The sequence below is a fragment of the Nansenia antarctica genome, assembly GCF_963989245.1.
Source record: "Nansenia antarctica genome assembly, chromosome: 17".
NCBI lineage: Eukaryota > Metazoa > Chordata > Actinopteri > Argentiniformes > Microstomatidae > Nansenia > Nansenia antarctica.
This window is the reverse complement of record NC_137687.1, coordinates 9622147-9641368: the sequence shown is the minus strand read 5'-3', so window position 1 is coordinate 9641368 and position 19222 is coordinate 9622147. Positions and strand designations below refer to the sequence as shown.

Here is a 19222-nt window from a genome sequence, read left to right as displayed (position 1 = left end):
GTGTTCTTGCACCCTATCTAGAACGTGTACCGTACGGTCTAGAAAGAGTTCAAGAACCCATTTTGGAACACAGCCATTATTAACTCTGTAGTTAATATCATATAATGTTTTTCTAAAACTATTTATGTTCTCTGTAATACCCTAGTAACACTTCACCCTACTGAGCTGTACAGGGCTGGCCAGGTTCTGCATTCACCACTTGCTGCAACAAGTGCTGTAAAGGACAATGTGAAAGGAAAATATCGGAAGCAGCAAAGTATGGTCGGGGTCACCTCATCTGGGTGTACAAGCCCCTCTGTGACCTTCAGTGTACATTATGTGTTTGGTATTTCAATGGGCTGTTGTATCTGCTCAGTGCTGGCTCTCCGCTGGTGGAATGAGCTTCCCACGGCTGTCAGAACTGCAGTCACTACCCATCTTCCGTCAGAGACTGAAGACCTCCATCTCTTCAGGCTACACCTTAACTGCTCCTCCTGAGACGTCTACTACCCCCCAGCACTGTGTCTCCTGAGACATCTACTACCCCCCAGCACTGTGTCTCCTGAGACATCTACTACCCCCCAGCACTGCGTCTCCTGAGACATCTACTACCCCCCAGCACTGTGTCTCCTGAGACATCTACTACCCCCCAGCACTGTGTCTACTGAGACATCTACTACCCCCCAGCACTGTGTCTCCTGAGACATCTACTACCCCCCAGCACTGTGTCTCCTGAGACACCTGCTTTCCCCCTATACTGTATACCTATACTAAGATGTCTACTTCCCCCCCATGTACTGTTTCTCAAGTGCCTATTTAATATATATATATATATATATATATTTAAAATATCTTTCTTCTATCACGACGACTGCCAATGGCCCCTGGCCTGAGCTAAATGACTCTTCCTGCTACGACTGGTGAATTGCCGATTCACTTGCTTAGTCAAACGCATCGATTGTAAGTCGCTTTTGGAAGGCCTCTTTGGAAGGCCTCTGCTAAATGCAAAAAATGTAAATGTAAGTGCATTCCAAGATAGAAAAGATTTTACATTTGACAAGAAACTGGACAAAAAAAAACACACAAGTGCATTTGTTCCAAATGTATTTACCGGTAGTTAGATTCCACTGAAAGCTGCTGACAGCACAGCGCACACAGAGCACTCTGTTCCCCCCTCCCTGTCTTTAGCATATAGAAACCAGACCGGGGGCTTGTTCAGGAGGGTACAACACAACAGAGCGTTCAGATAGAAACGCAACCGACGTCCGTCTACGTCTTTAATTTTGCAACCCAGCAGTAGTGCACCAAACTGAATAAGCCCCCAGTTCTGCTTTGGGAATCTCTGGGGAGGGGATACTCTTCAAACCCCCAGCCCCCCCCCACACCCTACTCCCCCCCCCCCCCCCCCCCCCCCAGGAGCTGTATCTCAGTGGTCTAAAGTGGCCTCCTCTCTGTCTCTCCACTCCTTCATCTGCACCCGTCTAATAAAAACACAGGTTCAAAGCAAGCGGGCCTAATGCCACAAACCGACACTTTTCACCGATGATGATGTGAGATGTGGTGCAGATGAAGGAGAGGAGACAGAGTCAGGAGGCCACTGTAGACTATTGAGACGCACCCCTTTCCATTCCTCCCTCCCCTCCCTAGGTCGGCTGCTGCATTGTATGAAAAGAGTGTGGTGATGATGGGTGTATCTTCTGGTCTGCAGGAAGGTCGCCAGGTCGGTGACACACACTTCTTCTTCTTCTTGATTGGTTCCTCAGTCATCGTCCACCGTGGGTGTGATGGTCACGCCCCTCCTGATCTGGCCCCAACCAATCAGACTGCAGAGGGGGGGGGGGGGGGGGGAGAGAACCAATCACATATGAGTATGATGAGGAACAATAAAGGGATTATAAACAGTAGGCCGTGGCCCGAATTGCTCATAGCGTGACATGTTTAGTAGCCTTTTTCAATATTGTTAGCCTCATAGCATAATTGCCTGAGTCATACTTTGTCCAAATTGAGATATCTACCTCTAACTCTACTCTCCTAACACTGCTGATTCACTGGGCATTATTGCCTATGATGCCATCAGAATGCTTACATTCCAAAATCACTATCTGCCCAAGTCATCTCTTTGACATAGGCGTTTTTGACACTACATACGGTACAAAGATGGCTCGGCTGACCACAAGTGAAGTTAGGCAATTATGCTACGAGGCTAACGATATGAGTATGATGAGGAACAATAAAGAGTTATTTATTGTTAAATAACGAGTTCTAGGGTAGAGTTCTAAACCGTAGGCCGTGGCCCGAATGCTCATACTGAGGAGTGAGTTGTACCCACTTCAGCCCTGAAACCAGGTGCCCCTAGGACAGTGGTTCTCAAACCTCTCCTCGGGGACTCCCTCTCAGAGACATCTTTGTACTTGATCAGTTGAATCAGGCGCGGCTGGGGGTCCCCGAGGAGGTTTGAGAACCACTGCCCTAGGAGATTAATATAGTTGTATTGTATTATACCCCCCTCCCCACACCCACACACACACACACTCACCGCCAATGTTTCTCCACACGGCGACTGAGCGCGATCTTCTCTCCGACCTCCGTGCACACAGGGTTGGTCAGGACTATCTTGGCCAGATCGGCCTTGACGGCGCTCACGCGGCCGCCGGTCGACAGCGAGCCGATGTTCACCATCAGCACCTCGTTCTTGGACAGCTTCTGGACCTGCGGGGCAAATAAAATGGTAGATGGTAAATGGACTGCACTTATATAGCGCCTTTATCCAAAACCGCACGGTGTACTTCCTAGAAGAGTCTCGTAGCCAAGAAAAACTGCAAAATAGCTTTATACTAGCTTATCCTGATGTGATTTTGAAAACGTCAGGATCCTGGGTGGTAGAACGCACGTATCTAGGAAAAGTCATGAAAGGAGGGTACTGAAATTACAGGTCAAATGACCCCACCCATGGCTTTTCTAGTGTTAACAGAAGGTGGGCAGAAAATTCTAATGATCTTCAAAATTAATTTCAGAATTGATCGGGGGGAATCTTTAAACTTTTCTTTTGTGTGTGTGAATGTGTCTACTACTACCAAGGCAGGCATTCTCCGCTGCCGCCGCCACATCCATCGAGGCTCCCAGCAACATCAACACCGGACTCTACACCACCCCCCCCTCCCCGTTCGCTGACTCTGTGTTCCATGTTACTTGTTGTTGTTGCTTGTTGTTTTTTTGTGTCTCCCCATGTGTGTCCTATATTGTCAGCGTCTTTGAGCCTTGGAAAAGCGCTATATAAATTGAATTAATTATTATTATTATTATTATACTACGGACTGAAGAGAACAACAACAAAACCACCGGAGTATTATGATAGAACAGTTCTGCTTTAAAAGACTACAAGTCCCAAGATGCACTGCTGCCCAGTGCCCACCTTGGCGGCCTTCTTGTCTCCCTCCGTGCGGACTCCCAACAGCCTCCTGAGCAGGAAGTAGGAGATCTCCAGCTCTGTGAAGATCTCTGGCAGCGCCCCGACCGCGCCCAGCACCTGACCCACCATGCGGTCAGCTCTGCACAGCGTGGGGTCGATCTTGGTGCCCACACCTGGAACACACACACACACACACACACACACACACACGACACACACACACAGACACACAGACACACACAAACACACACGACACAGACACACACGACACAGACCCAGATTAAGCCATGCAAACTGGACAGCACTTTCTACAGATACCCTCCTCCTCTCACACGGTCTTCAGTCCACGACTGCCTAGGCTTAATTTATGTCAGGGAAACTAGCCCCTACAGTTCTACGACACACACACACACGACACACTTACCGATAAGGCCTCCGGGTGCAGCGTACTGCAGGTCGTTGTGTTCGGCGAACAGAGAGACGATCTTGGAGAAGATGGGTTTACACATCAGCTTCCCCTCGTGGTCCTTAGACACGATGCCTGGACGCACCTCCAGCTCCTGGCCCACCTGGGAGGGAGGGAGGGAGGGAGAGAGGGAGGAAGGGAGGGACAGGTCAGTAGAAGTTGAGCTTCGAGAAGAAGTTCCCTGCTAACTTCTTTGTCAATATTGTGAACCAACTGCATCACCTAGAACAAATTACTCACACTGCCAGGCTCCAAAAAGAACTGGGGAAAATTGTGTATATTTAGCTAATATGTCTGATTCTCCATGACCATCATCACCATGTTTTTGTACAACATGTAACAATGTATGTTATATTGGATAAACTCTATATTGATTTAATTTGACTATCCCATGACCTCACATTTGCTTTGTGTTTCTTTTTTTCTTTTTATACTATTGTGTTATGTTTGTAAAGTAGCTCTATCTGTTTGAGTGTTTCTTATGCAGTGAAGTGAAAATGTTCATAAATGTAAAAAAAAAGTAGCGAGTGTCTCTGCTCTGAGCCGGGGGGTTGGGGGGGTTGCGAGCCTCACCTTGAGCACGCCTTTCAGGATACTGCCTCCTGCCACGCCCCCTTTCAGGTCGTCCACCTCGCAGCCTGGCTTGTTCACGTCGAATGATCGGATCACTGGAACACACACACACACACATATATATAAAATGTATAATGTGCGTGTATTTGTAAGTGTTTGTTTGTTTGTTTATTAGGATACCCATTAGCTAACAACGTGACATTAGCTACTCTTCCTGGGGTCCGACAAAAGTGTGTGTCTGTGTCTGTGTGTGTTAGGGCTTTTACACCGGCAAAGAACCGTGCCGGTTCGCGTTCGCAAACCAAGTCTGGAACCGGCCGGCGCGTTCAGACCGAAGCTCAATTGGTTCGAAACCTGAAAAGTTGGTTCGCAGCGGGCACCAAAAAATAGTGGTTCTCAAGTGAACCAAAAACGCGAACCGTGACGTCGTCAGAGGGTGTGTCATATTCTAGGCTGCAGAGACCAGCAAGGAGGAAGTAGACAACATGTAATCTAATCTAAATCTAATCATTAGTGATCAAAAACAATATCAAAAGTGTCATTATTCTCTCTATCTTCCTCACATGCTCAGCAAACACACACACGCACACGCTCGCGGACATGCGCGAACGCGAATTTCGTAATGCCAGTAATGGAGCAGCTGATTAGTAAAAGAACGCATATAGAAAGTGTCTTTTGTTTTGTTTCACAGAAAATTGTGTTTATTTCAGATACTGTAGTGGAAGATATTATCCTCTTTTCCAGTGAATTGTTTTGTTTATCCCGCCCCTTCATCACCCAGCGTTGATGCCGCGGATGGTTCAGGTTACACTGGTATGAACGCGGGCTCATTCGCCAGACAGCACCAAGGTTCAGAGGTTTCCGAACGCGAACCGGCACGGTTCTTTGCCGGTGTGAAAGCCCTATCTGTGTGTGTGTGTGTGTTCTTACCGATGAGCCTGGGCTCTGAGGTGAAGTCTCTGATGGGCACGGGGATCTTCTTGACGATGTACTCACACACCACCTCGATGTTGTACTTCAGCTGGGCCGAGATGGGAATGATGGGGGCGCCTTCCGCCACCGTGCCTGCAGGGAGGGAGGACAGGGTTACAACACACACACACACAAGTTCGGTTCAGGTGGAGACTTCACAGATGAGATGGTCACACACACACACACACACACACACACACACACACACGGCGTAGAGGTATCCAACATCACTGCTTTAGGGTTAGTGATAATCTGATATTACTAGCAATATGGCAACACTCTGAATAAAGCTATCCAGCCATTATAACAGGACCACCAGGACACGAATGTATTCTCAGAGCATCTCCTGACAGTATGCACCAATCACAGCCTGCCTCCTCCTCCAGTGTTGGCTCTCCTATCAGATTACTGTATGACACATAAAACCACGTCTTCGCCAAAGGAAACTTCTCAACTCTGCATTTGTGCAAATCGAGCCGGTTACTCAGCACAGACATCTAGATTCTAGAACACAACGCATTCCCAGAGGTTCTGGAACACCACGGTATCCCCAGAGGTTCTGGAACACCACGCATCCCCCAGAGGTTCCGAGACACGCACAGTACCAAATCCTGAGGACACGGGACTCACTCCACCGCAGAGCACGACCGTTTTTATCTCTTCACCCGCAAATTAATTAATTGCCATTTAGCAGACGCTTTTAATCCAAAGCGACTTACAATTATGAGTTACAGGGACATTCCCCCTGGAGTAAATGAGGGCTAAGGGCCTTACTGAAGGGCACACTAGTGGTGGTGTGGTTTCAAGCGGGATTTGAATTCACAACCTTCCGATCACCAGTCCAACTTGTCCACTAGACCACCACTACCCACCATGGTATGCACCATTTGCATGTAAACAGTGTCTCGAGGAAAGGGGGAGGGACCGTCACTCTCACTCACAGACACACACAGTTAAACGTGTTGAGGAAGCGGCCATGGTGAGTGTGTGTGTGTACGTACCCTGGACCAAGGTGAGTGTGTGTGTGTGTGTGTGTGTACGTACCCTGGACCAAGGTGAGTGAGTGTGTGTGTGTACGTACCCTGGACCAAGGTGAGTGTGTGTGTGTGTGTACGTACCCTGGACCAAGGTGAGTGAGTGTGTGTACGTACCCTGGACCAAGGTCAGTGAGTGTGTGTAGTGTACGTACCCTGGACCAAGGTGAGTGAGTGTGTACGTACCCTGGACCAAGGTGAGTGAGTGTGTGTACGTACCCTGGACCAAGGTGAGTGAGTGTGTGTACGTACCCTGGACCAAGGTGAGTGAGTGTGTGTACGTACCCTGGACCAAGGTGAGTGAGTGTGTGTACGTACCCTGGACCAAGGTCAGTGAGTGTGTGTGTGTACGTACCCTGGACCAAGGTGAGTGTGTGTGTGTGTGTACGTACCCTGGACCAAGGTGAGTGTGTGTGTGTGTGTACGTACCCTGGACCAAGGTCAGTGAGTGTGTGTACGTACCCTGGACCAAGGTGAGTGAGTGTGTGTACGTACCCTGGACCAAGGTGGATGTGTGTACGTACCCTGGACCAAGGTGAGTGTGTGTACGTACCCTGGACCAAGGTGAGTGTGTGTACGTACCCTGGACCAAGGTGAGTGTGTGTGTGTGTACGTACCCTGGACCAAGGTGAGTGAGTGTGTGTGTGTGTGTGTGTGTGTGTGTGCGTGTGTGTGTGTGTGTGTGTGTACGTACCCTGGACGAAGGCCAGGATCTGCTCATACTGCTCCTTGGCCTGGCTCTCCTTGACCAGGTCGATCTTGTTCTGCAGGATCAGGATGTGCTTCAGCTTCATGATCTCTATGGCAGCCAGGTGCTCTGAGGTCTGGGGCTGGGGACATGACTCGTTACCCGCTAGAGTGGGGGGAGAGAGAGGGGGGGGGGGCAGAGGGGTGTCATTAATCACTCCACTGCCATGCACCCAAATACATCATGGACATGCTTGTAAGACACACACCAGGTAGACCCCTGAGGTCCACTGGCACTGAACTCCTGACGGTCCCAGAAGCCAGGACCAGGAGGTATGGAGAGACAGCGTTCAGTATATATGCTCCCAGACTGTGGAACACCCTACCTGAGAGCCTGAGATTGTCCAAAACGCTGGAAACATTTCAGCGAGACCTCAAAAGCTACTTATTCAATCTGGCCTTTTAAATGCCCATCTTAGTTGTCGCTTTATCTTCTTTGCTCTTTGTGAAGCGCATTGGGTCACATTTAGTGAGAAATGCGCTGTACAAATAACATTTGATTTGATTTGATTAAAGTGAAGAACCATGAGAGCAGGGGGATTGTGTTCAGTATCGCACAACATCGAAACATTTTTTGTGGAAAAATAAATCAAAATGAGTGTTCTTGTTTTGACATTTCAGGCAGTGCCTCCGTCTCCATTTCAACACGTTACATCCGGATCGTTCCCGCTGAACGGCAGCCTGGTTCTGTGCTGTAATTCCATCAGGCTCAACGGATCCGTTTACTGACGCGGAGGTCAGATGGAGACTACAGAAGAAAGAGACGACTACAGCAAGTCCCCCCGGTCGCCGTGGTGATACCGATCACTATGACCAGGAACCACTGTAAAGCCAGACACCAGGCTAGACCATAATAAAAAAACACCTCACATTTAACGACAAGTCAAGCCAAATCGTACTGAACTGGCAATCGGTATAGTGGATGAGCCTGCCTGTTGGTGATTGGCTGGTGAGCATACTGGCTGGTGGTTATTATTCAGAGCCTGCTGGCTGGTGATTGGTGGTTATTATTCAGGGGGCGCGCCTCACCGATAAGGAGCAGGGCCGCGTCCATGACCGCGGCTCCGTTCAGCATGGTGGCCATCAGGATGTCGTGACCGGGACAGTCCACGAACGACACGTGTCTGACCAGGGTGGAGAAGGAGAGAGAGAGAGAGAGAAGGAGAGAGAGAGAAGGAGAGAGAGAGAGAGAGAAGGAGAGAGAGAGAGAGAGAAGGAGAGAGAGAGAGAAGGAGAGAGAGAGAGAGAGAGAGAGAGAGAGAGAGAGAGAAGGAGAGAGAGAGAGAAGGAGAGAGAGAGAGGAGAAGGAGAGAGAGAGAGAGAGAAGGAGAGAGAGAGAGAGAAGGAGAGAGAGAGAGAGAGAGAGAGAGAGAGAGAGAGAAGGAGAGGGACAGAGAAAGGAATGTTACCATCAGAAAGCACAAGTGATGATCCCACTAAGGGATCCACTGACAGCAGCAAGAGGTCACAGGAGTGACTGTCTCTGACTCTGGCCTTGTTTACACATGCATCCTTCCCTCTTCCCTTCCTGGAAGTGACCACTGATCTGATACGGCTGAGTAAAAGCCAGGTCCCCCCCCCCCCCCCCCATCATTTTCACCAAATCAGCGATTACGTCAAGGGAGGAATGTTAGGCTAGCTTTTCGGACATTTGAATGAGGCTCCCTCCTACTCTGTGCCTAGTGCCCCCCGTGCCCAGGCCAGTCAGTGTGTCTCTCTCTCACCTGACCAGTTTGAAGTTGCCCCTGGTGCCGGGGATGTCTGTGGGGAACTCATCAGGAGTGCTGCTGCCACACGACCTGTAGCATTCTGGCCTGGGACAGCTGGGGTCGTCCAGCTTATACACCTGGAGGGAGGCAGGTCGGGAGAGAGGGAAGGAGGGAGGCAGGGGAAGGAGAGGAGGGGAGGGAAAGGAGAGGGGAGGAGGAAAGGAGAGGAGGCAGGGGGAGGCAGGGGGAGAGGAAGAAAAATATGAGGGGGAGGTACAAAGTGTCACACAGGTCAGTAGAGGGACATCACCCATCTGATCTGAAGGCTAGGTTGGGCTTTCACACATTCTGGCGGTCCTGATTCCTTTAGATCTGAAAACAATGAAGTGGCGGGGAGCCCAGAGTCGTTTCTGGACCGGGCCTGAACAACGAGCAGAAGGCCAGCATCACACCGGCCTACAGGGTTACCTAGGGTTACCGGGTTACCTAGCTGCTTACCTTGGCGTTGGCATAACCTAGTTTGATGGTGATGTTCCTCTCCAGCTCGTTCTTAAACCTGACAGTGTGCACGCCCGAGATGGCCTTCACCACTGTGGACTTGCCGTGAGCCACATGACCGATGGTGCCTAAAGAGGGTCGTAGAAAAACGGTAGATAGCACAGGTCAGAAAGGGTACGTTTGCTAGAGGGGTAAGAGAGGAAAAGGGTAAGTTGTTATTAACTTTCTATTATTATTATTATTATCGGGGGAATATCATTCTGTTCTCTCACCGATGTTGATGGTGGCCTGTCTGCTAATGATCTCTTGAGAGAGAGGAGTCAGTTTCGACACGTCCTGATGAAAGTACACCACACAGAGAGAGAGAGAGAGAGAGAGAGAGATAGTCATCATTAGTGAACACACAACATACATTATTTACCTATATTTTACTGTCTACTACATCAAGTCAATCAGGGGGGGGGGGGGGGGGGGGGGAAGAAAAAAACACAAAAAATGACAGCCATTGAAAACAGTCACTGATGTTGTTATAGCCTACATATCCGTTGTCCTATGAGCAACAGACCCTCAGTATCTATTCTATTCTATTGTAAAGAGCTTGGGGATGCTGCGAGGTGACGCACTGAAGGGCGATCAGGTGACAGTGCCATGGCAACCTCTCTCCCATTCAAATCAATAAAAAAACCATTGACTTCGGCAAAATGTATAAGTGACAAGATATAAAGTATATTTATGGGAAACCGTGCGCAATAGCTAATAACTATCATGCCTAACAAGTCGTGACGTTAGAATTATAAGGTTCTATCTCCATTTTTGTCAAAATTGAGTTTTTTACATAATCTGATCCATTAGGTGTTTATTAATGCCTGTGTGGTGTTATTCTTAAAATGTTGACATTTTTGAGTTAGTAATTAATAAAATACAAAGGTTCCATCTCACAGAACATAATGGAATGTAAAAACTTTGACGCTCAATATCTCTGAACCTACCCTAAACGGAGATAGAACCTTCTCATCCTAAACGGAGATAGAACCTTCTCATTCTAAACGGAGATAGAACCTTATCATTCTAAACGGAGATAGAACCTTATCATTCTAAACGGAGATAGAACCTTCTCATTCTAAACGGAGATAGAACCTTATCATTCTAAGCTCACGAAGTGCTAAGCTAAATAAACGGTTCAGGTGTGTTTCAAGGCTGTCATGTAGTAAGTATTGCGACACAGACACATTTCCTGTCCAACATCATTGGCATTACATTGTCAGGCCAGCTGATCTGATAGCAAGAACCTGGACAGACAGCTGTTCATATTTGACCAACTAACTACATGTAAAACAACCCGATGCACTGCTCAGCTGGAGGTCACTATTATGACGGCTCTCAATGTGAGTCAATGTATTGGTGAAATAACTGCTAAAATCAGATACGCAACTAGTGAGAAAGGTTGTGACATCTACCTAAAGGGACAACTCACAATAATTCCCAATAGGAAATGATTTATAACAGGTTTTGAGAATGACTGTTGCTGAAATGCATTATGAGAATGGCTGATGTTTAGACAGATGGGGGGGGTGGAGAGATGTAATTGCTGGAATTTCTTGGAATATCCTATTTCAGTAGCATTGAATGTTGCTTAACACATGCAAATGAAAGTAATTTTCCATTTGGATTTGTAATCACAAGGTTACAAAAAACAACTCACTTTTGACAAAAATTGAGATAGAACCTTATAATTCTAACGTCACGAGTAGCTTTGCTTAGCCCAGGCTACTGGCCATCATGTGCCGGGTCAGAACCACCTTTCCTGGCCTCGGAAACGACCCGATCGTTCGTGTTTCTTCCTCCACTTCAGCGTGAACACTATAGTTCTCCATAGTGTTTGTTAAGAAAGATATAAATATAAACACTTACCAGGGTTTTGAGATCTTGTCTAGAAAGATGAGGCTGGCCCAGCGTGATCCCAGAGTCGTCACCCGCCATCTTGAACGAAAAAGGGATTTTTAGTACGCCGCAGCGATCGCCTGAATCATTTAATAGATATTATATTTCCCTCCTGGGGGTTTATTTATCTTGTTTTTACCTATTATATTTGTGGTGTGAAATTGTGTGTTTTTAAATTGAAATAGCTGTTTTTATATAGTTTTTTATATATATGTTTTTACCTATTGTACTTGTAAAGCACTTTGACGTAAAGTGCTATATAAATAAAGTTAATTATTATTATTATTATTATAGGTTTTCCCGGCAGATATCAGATATCAGACATAGACTTCTGATTATCTAACACTGTCAGACAAGACAAAAAACGTATGATGTTGACGACGAATGAATCAAAGATAAAGGGGTCCTTTCGTGATGGATGATGCAATATTCTGATTCTGATACAAGCCTCTTTTTTGGGTTAATAACTACTACTGCTGTGTGTCGGTAGTGTAACGCTGTTTGTAAGCGAGGTGTATTATTGTATGGAAGTGGTTTTGTCTGACTTCTCATTCATAAAAGAGGAAAGAAAAAAACTTCTGGTACATGTGTCCGGTCCGTCCTTTCGTGATGACGTCACGCAACATTTCTCATTTGTAGTTTTGTAGTTTTTTTTTGTAGTTTTCCCCCATATTTTTTCTTTTATTCAGGCCCTATGACTGGGGGACTGGGGGCAATAGTTTTTCCTTTCCTGGAGTTATTTGTACACAAAGTAGCTTTCTCCTCTCAATCCTTCCCCTTGCACTAAGTTCTCACAGGACTCCCAGGAGAGGTGAACATTTAACAACACCTTCACTCAGCATCTCCAGATGAGGCTACAGAAATACAAGTAGTTACATTTGCTTGCACCTCCTATCCATCTGTATATGTATGCATTATTTCTCAAGGTAATATAGAAGTCAGGGTATTTTTTTGATATTTTATTAAGGATCCCCATTATCCTTGTGCCGTAGCAACTAGTCTTCCTGGGGTCCACACATAAAACACATAAGTAACAATCATCAACAACAATCAGTCTGTACTACAAAAATTATACATAATTCAGCATTGTGCAATGAACTACCAAACTAAGTGATAGATGAAAAAGAAAATACAGGGTCCACCTTGTCTCTCATCCACTGGCCTACATAACGGCCTCCATCCATCCACCTTCCTCTAGTGGGATAGACACGAGACAGCCAGGTGGGGCAGGTGTGTGGGGGTGCTGAGCCTGAGGGTGTGTGAGGCTGTGGATCTTCTACTCCACTGGGAGGAAAATGAAGGCTCTTCAAGTGATACAGGGATCCTAACCCTAACCCTTACTGATGGGGGGGGGTTTGGCTAAATGCCAAAAATGTCAACGTAAATCATAAATGATCAATGGACTGCACTTATATAGCGCCTTTTTCCAAAGCGCTTTACAACGGCCTCCCATTCACACACCCATTCACACACCAATGGCGGCAAGCTACCATGCAAGGCGCCGGGCCCGCTCACTGGGAGCAATTTGGGGTTCAGTGTCTTGCCCAAGGACACCTCGACATGTGGCCAGCCGGGGCTCGAACCACCGATCTGCCAACCATGCGATCATTAGACGGCGGCTCTACCTCTGTCTCTACCTCCTGCACCACAGCCGCCCCGAAATCATCATCATCCTCATCCTCATCCTCATCCTCACCATCACCATCATCAGGCAGGCCTTTTCAAATCAACCAGATAATGTCAGCTAAGACAGACAGGCTGTCATTCCTAAATCGCTTCAGATCAATAACCATGATCTCATCAAATCAGTAAGGCAAGGCAAGGCAAGGCAAATTTCTTTGTATAGCACATTTCATACAACAGGGGCAATTCAAAGTGCTTTACATACATTATTTAAAAATACAGCAAGAGGAGCATAAGAAAATAAAAATTACAATGAATAAAAGCAAATATAAGAAGTAAATAGATAAAACATTTAAAAAGACAATAGTTAATGGAAAAAATACATTGATAGAAGTGTTTGTGTTTAATCATAACTGGTGCAAAACATGAAGGTTTTTAGCTTAGATTTAAATATTTTAAGGGTTTGGGCCTGTTTGATCTCTTCAGGGAGTTTGTTCCAGGAGCATGCAGCAGCGTGACTGAAAGCTGCTGCACCGTGTTTTGTTTTCACTCTTGGAACGATTAGCTGATTAGTCTCAGCTGACCTTAGGGACCTTGCGGGAATATAGGGTGGGAGGAGATCTGATATGGATTTTGGTCCAAGACCATTTTGTGATTTGTATGTAATTAGGAGGATTTTGAATTCAATTCTCTGAGAGACTGGTAGCCAGTGCAGGGATCTCAGGATAATGTGTTCAAATTTCTTTGTTTTCGTTTGTCAGTAGTGACAACAACACTCATGATTTGATGATGATGATGATGACTAGAGCTCTAAAAAAAGCTCTGTATGGTCCAGGTCCACTGCACCCAAAGAGGATCCTCTCTCTCTCTCTCTGTCTCTCTGTCTCTCTCTCTCTCTCTCTCTCTCTCTCTCTCTCTCTCTCTCTCTCTCCCTCCCTCTCTCTCTCCCTCCCTCTCTCTCTCCCTCCCTCTCTCTCTCCCTCCCCCTCCCTCCCTCCCTCCCTCCCTCCCTCCCTCTGTCTCTCTCTCTCTGTCTCTCTCTCTCTCTGCTGCACTGAGTTCCGTCCGATCGGGCTGTGACATCTCAGGAAATGACGCCAGTGCAGAGAGGAGAATAATATGGCGTCTGCAGTGGCCATGGATGTGGTGGATAAGCTGTGTCTGGATCTGGATATCCCTGCTGTCATATTATAACAGCTCGTTTGGGGGGATTGATGATCTAATTCTAATGGATTTGAAGGGATCTTTGAAGAAGGAGATGCATTTTTCATTTCATTTCCACTGTTCGTTGTCTTGATCTCGGGGACACCAGACCCCTGCGACCCCCCATGTCCGGAGGACCCAGAGCTGCCTGGGAGAAGAGGGGGTGTGGGGACTCGCATCGCCGAGGTGAGACCCGAAATTCTGAGCGATATTTGTTACTTCGTGACGTTAGAATTATAAGGTTAAACTCAAAATTGAGTTTTTTTTTTTTTTAACATAATCTGATCCATTAGGTGTTTATTAATGCCTGTGTGGTGTTATTTTTTAAAATGTTGACATTTTTGAGTCAGTCATTCATAAAATACAAAGGTTCCATCTCACAGAACACAATGGAATGTAAAAACTTTGACGCTCAATATCTCTGAACTGCCCTAAACGGAGATAGAACCTTCTCATTCTAAGCTCACGATTTGTTACTATATTTGTACAGGAAAGACAATCCCAGGTGTCTGGGTCTTATTGTCCAATAAACTAAACGTGTCGTATCCATTTGGACAGGTGCCCACCATTTGCTAGTTTGACTTTTTTTGGTACAGACAAGCTTTATTGATCAGTTGAATGTGATGTCCCCCCTTTGATAGATTTTGTTTAAATCCCAGCAGCTAGCTTTCTTTCATTGCTAGCTATTAAAGCTAGCTGTCCAGATTGATTCTCTCTCCCACTCACACTAGTGCTGCTGGTTCACACTGGCTAACTGGCTAGCAGGCTAGCAGATGCACGATTCAGCCTCTCTACACATTATGAACTGAGTTCATGTGGATTACAGTAACCTTCCAATAAAGCAACTATCTCTATATCTGCCCCCTCTTTCTTTCTTTCTTTCTTTCTTTCTCTCTCTCTAGATCAGGGGAAACACAAGCAGAGGAAATGTGAGCGACCCCTCAGCGAGCTGTCAGCTAAGACACCCACGACTGACCAGGAGCCCCCCAAAAGGTACCGTCCCCGTCTCCATGACAACCTGTCAACTATCATCATCAGCAGTCAGCTCCCCCCACACCCCTCTCACATTTTCGGTCCTACTTCAGAAATGCGGAGTTTTCGAAAACTCCCATCTTTAGTTGGAAAGATGAAAAGCAAAAAGTGGCTCTGGAAATGATTCTATGCACCACCTGCAAAAGACGTGTAGGTGTGTTTCTGAATTCCTGGGTTTCCATCATGTAGGCCTATTCAAACTGCTTGCTCTCTCACACCTCTGGTGAGGCCAGGTGTTTGGGGAGATGGTTGGAAAGGAAGGGAGGGAGGAGGAGGAGGAGGAGGAGGAGGAGGAGTAGGAGTGGTTTGGAGTATTGGAACAGGGAATCAGACAGTATTGGTATCCCCTTCTGCCCACTATCCTGGAAAACCTATCTTCTTCTCCTCAACAGTGTTCACTTAAGCAGGGTTGCCAAACTCTCACACGTTGATCGCGACGCACACGATTTAGGCTAATATAATAATATATGCCATTTAGCTGACACTTTTATCCAAAGCGACTTACATTGCAGTGAGTGCATACATTTCAGTATTATGGTCCCAGCGGGAATCGAACCCACAACCTAAGCGTTGTTAGTGCCGTGCCCTACCCACTGAGCCACAGAGGACCAGTTGGACTCTCCTCTAACACCAACAACAAGTCTCATCTCACGCATTTACTACTGACAGTCCAAGATACAGTATCGTTCATTAAATTAATGTCTGTTCAGTCAGGACGCTTACGTCATTTTAATAAGTTGAATGAAAATGGTAGCTGGATGCCTCTGCTCTGATATATAACTCACAGCCTGAAGTTAAACAACATTATACAACAGTTAGTTACGACTAAGTAATTTGATTGGACAAGAGGCATTCCATGAGTTGCCGATATACAGTATAACAGCACTGGGACTTTGAACTATATGTGTCACTCCGCCGCACAGATGTTCTACCAAATGACCGTTAATTAGACTACATTGTTTGTGTTCAGGTTACTAGGCAACAGTCCATTTGAAGTTCAGTTGCGGAACTATTTTTAGTTTATTTTTATGATTAAATAAACAAACAAATCATAATCTGTTGTCGCTTATTACTGTTGACTAATAAATGGCGCTGTAGAACTGTTGTATAAAAGCAATATCACACTTGAGGTCGTGCTGTTATACTGAATATCAGCACGGCTGTGATTCGGTCGTAGGTACGAGGCCGCAGGCCTGTTTGCTTCCCTCTCCTTGATTAATAATAATAATAATAATAATAATAACTTGGATTTATATAGAGCCTTTCATAAAACCCAAGGACGCTTTGTAATTCTACAGGAAATCGTCAGACAGACAAAACAGAAAACAAACAAAACAGAAACAGTGACTAGGGGCCAAAGGCCTTGGTGAACAGATGGGTTTTGAGGGCTGATTTGAAGGAGTCCAGGGTAGGGGTGTTGAAGGTGACCAGGGTGGGGGCGTTGCGGATCACTGTGGGGAGAGAGTTCCAGAGGGTGGGTGCTGCCACGCTGAAGGCTCTGTCCCCGAAGGCCCGTAGGTTGGTGCGGGGGGGGCGGGGGGGGGGGTGGACAGCAGGCCCATGTCTGAGGACCGCAGGTTCCGGGGGGAAGTGCCCTCCCTGAACCTACGTAGACCTCAAGGCTGCAGTTTGCGCTGCACTGAATTGCATAACTCTCTGGGTTGTGTTGCTGCGTTGGCGGGTACAACGTAACACGCACCTGGTTAGCGGATATTCCAATATTCCTCACCTCGGTGTGGATGTAGTAGCCTATACTGTACGTGTATGTTACAATCCATATGGCTCATCTCTGCTACATACATTGGGCAAAGGAGCGGCTGTCGTTATGTAGTAACGGTATTGTATAAATTGTACACTGGTAGGGTCTCACTTTATTCATTTGTTTCTTTGGGTTGACACCGCTCATAGTCTACCTGTTGTCCTATGGCTTGTGTATTTGTACCTCACCACCGTTTGGTTATTAAATCATTGCACTTTTAGTTCTCTTGTTGTGCCGTTTATTAGTTTTCCCTCCCACATCAAGTGGCGACATACACCTTTTATGTTACGGCTCCCCCCTACACCCCCTAGACGTAGAGCCATAAGATCTGGGAGTTCGTAACAATATGTGTCTAGGTAGGAAAGACTTGAGACGGACACTTCATTAGCTTATTGATCACATGGCACTCCCACTACCAAGCCAAAAAGTTATGGATTTACGGCGAGTGAATTTGGAAGGCATTTCTTTCTTAGTATTTTTTTCTGAGTGGGGCAGTCCCACTCATATATTTCATTTTATTGGACAGATACAGTGAAGACAGACAGGAAAGTAAGGAGAAGAAGGGAGAGAGGGCATGTCAGCAGGGCACGGGCCGGATTCTAACCCATGCCAACATGGGCATGTGTGCATTGTAGACCGTGGTGCTAGACCACTGGACCACCCTAGGCCACGGAAGGCATTTCAATGGGACTAGTTAACATTAAGGCACCACACCCGAAGTAAGTGTATATTTGATAATGATAGTGACGTATTTGAGCTAGGGCCTATTTTGTCTGCCACTACTAACCATGAGTCATGGCAATAATACCTAGAATAGCTTTGAGGCAAAAACACGTTTGGATGAAGAGCCCAGACCCAAAAAAATTTTTTGGTCCATGCAAACAATGTCAATAAACGTCACTCTCACCCACGCCTGAAAGTTGGCAACCCTGCTTTAGTATAGGGGGGGGTGTATGTATAAGGAAATGTGGTAAGGTTAAACAGCATTTACTATAGGCACTGTCTGAGTACACTTGTGCTTGATATGTTTGCTGATTGTATTAGATACCCCCAACAGGGTGCCCTTATTTGTTAGTTGCTCAACTATCCAGTGATTTTGAAAGGTGCTCCTTTTTTTATTTTTCTCCTGCCTTGGGATGTATAACGGCCAAGCTCCACCATGGCCATCGAGCGTTGCGTCTAATGTGCGTTGCGTCCGAAATTGGGATCAAATGCATTGTAATCAATGAAAGGTGCTCCACCTGCTGCGTTGCGTTGCGTCAGCGTTGCGTTCGATGGCTGCGTCCAAAGTAGACTTTCAAAAAAGTTTGATTTTTGACGGTGGATGGACGCAGACGTCACAATGAGACGCCCCACGTGGGCGCCGTGGGGCGTCAATCACCACAGGTGCTTGAAAGCTTGTTGCAGGAATGGACGACGAACGGCTGATCCTTGAGGTCGAAAAATATTATTTTTTATATGCGACTAGTTGTTGCTGTTGATATGTAACTAGATTTATGGTTAAGGATAGGGTTAGATTTAAGGTTAGGGCAAGGTTTAGGATTAGTGGTTAGTTAGTTGAAATGTTGTTGACAGTTAGTTGAACATCTACTGAACTAGCAACTATCTATTTGGGAATATGTAGATAAAATATTACCCTGATTGGAAAATGTTCTGTATGATGTTGTTATTGTTGTGGACATAATTGCAGTCAAGGGTGAAATTACTCCCGTATACAAAAAATGCCAGTGGAGCTAGAGTAGAACGTTGACGTTGACGCAACGTTGACGCAACGCTGCAGGTGGAGCTTGGACAACGGGAAGTTGACGCAACGCCGATGGCGAGTTGACGCAACGCAGCAGGTGGAGCTTGGCCGTAAGGCTGAAGGATTGGAGTGAAGGTTCCAGAACATTGAGTCAGTCAGAATAGAACACATTCAGAATATCATCATTATGAGTATCTGAATATACTGTATAATAATAATAATAATAATAATAATAATAATAATAATAATACATTCTACTGTTAATGCACTTTACATAAGGAAATCTCAAAGTGCTACAGATTAAAAACAAGAAGAAGAATAAAAAGAATAAAAGAATAACACTTTCAATAAAAAGGCTAATAAAAAGCTCTATTAAAAAGGTAGGTTTTAAGGCCTCGTTTAAAAGCATCCACAGACTGTGGTGCCCTGAGGTGGTCAGGGAGAGCGTTCCACAGCCTGGGAGCAGCCGAGCAGAAAGCCCGATCTCTCGATATTTGATATGAGTTACTTTCACCACGCAGTCATTCATGCTT

The 19222-nt window shown here is 46.2% G+C and overlaps 2 protein-coding genes across 2 annotated transcripts in view; one reads left to right on the top strand and one right to left on the bottom strand.

The window, feature by feature from the left end:
• Positions 1–1400: 1400 nt before the first annotated feature.
• Positions 1401–11391, bottom strand: eif2s3 (eukaryotic translation initiation factor 2, subunit 3 gamma). Its single transcript, XM_080547473.1, has 12 exons — positions 11299–11391; positions 9660–9723; positions 9388–9515; positions 8905–9026; positions 8210–8304; positions 7128–7286; positions 5358–5492; positions 4428–4522; positions 3813–3957; positions 3392–3561; positions 2516–2688; positions 1401–1802 (listed from the first exon to the last, which is right to left on the bottom strand). Exons 1-12 carry the CDS (start codon positions 11365–11367, stop codon positions 1739–1741), a joined length of 1419 nt encoding a protein of 472 aa, XP_080403599.1. The 5' UTR covers positions 11368–11391; the 3' UTR covers positions 1401–1738.
• A 2888-nt stretch (positions 11392–14279) lies between these two features.
• Positions 14280–19222, top strand: part of klhl15 (kelch-like family member 15) — a gene marked incomplete at both ends in the record, with an annotated part of 14103 nt that continues 9160 nt past the window's right edge. The window contains 2 exon segments of the mRNA XM_080547191.1: positions 14280–14340; positions 15057–15147. Coding sequence (XP_080403317.1) covers positions 14280–14340; positions 15057–15147 — 152 coding nt within the window.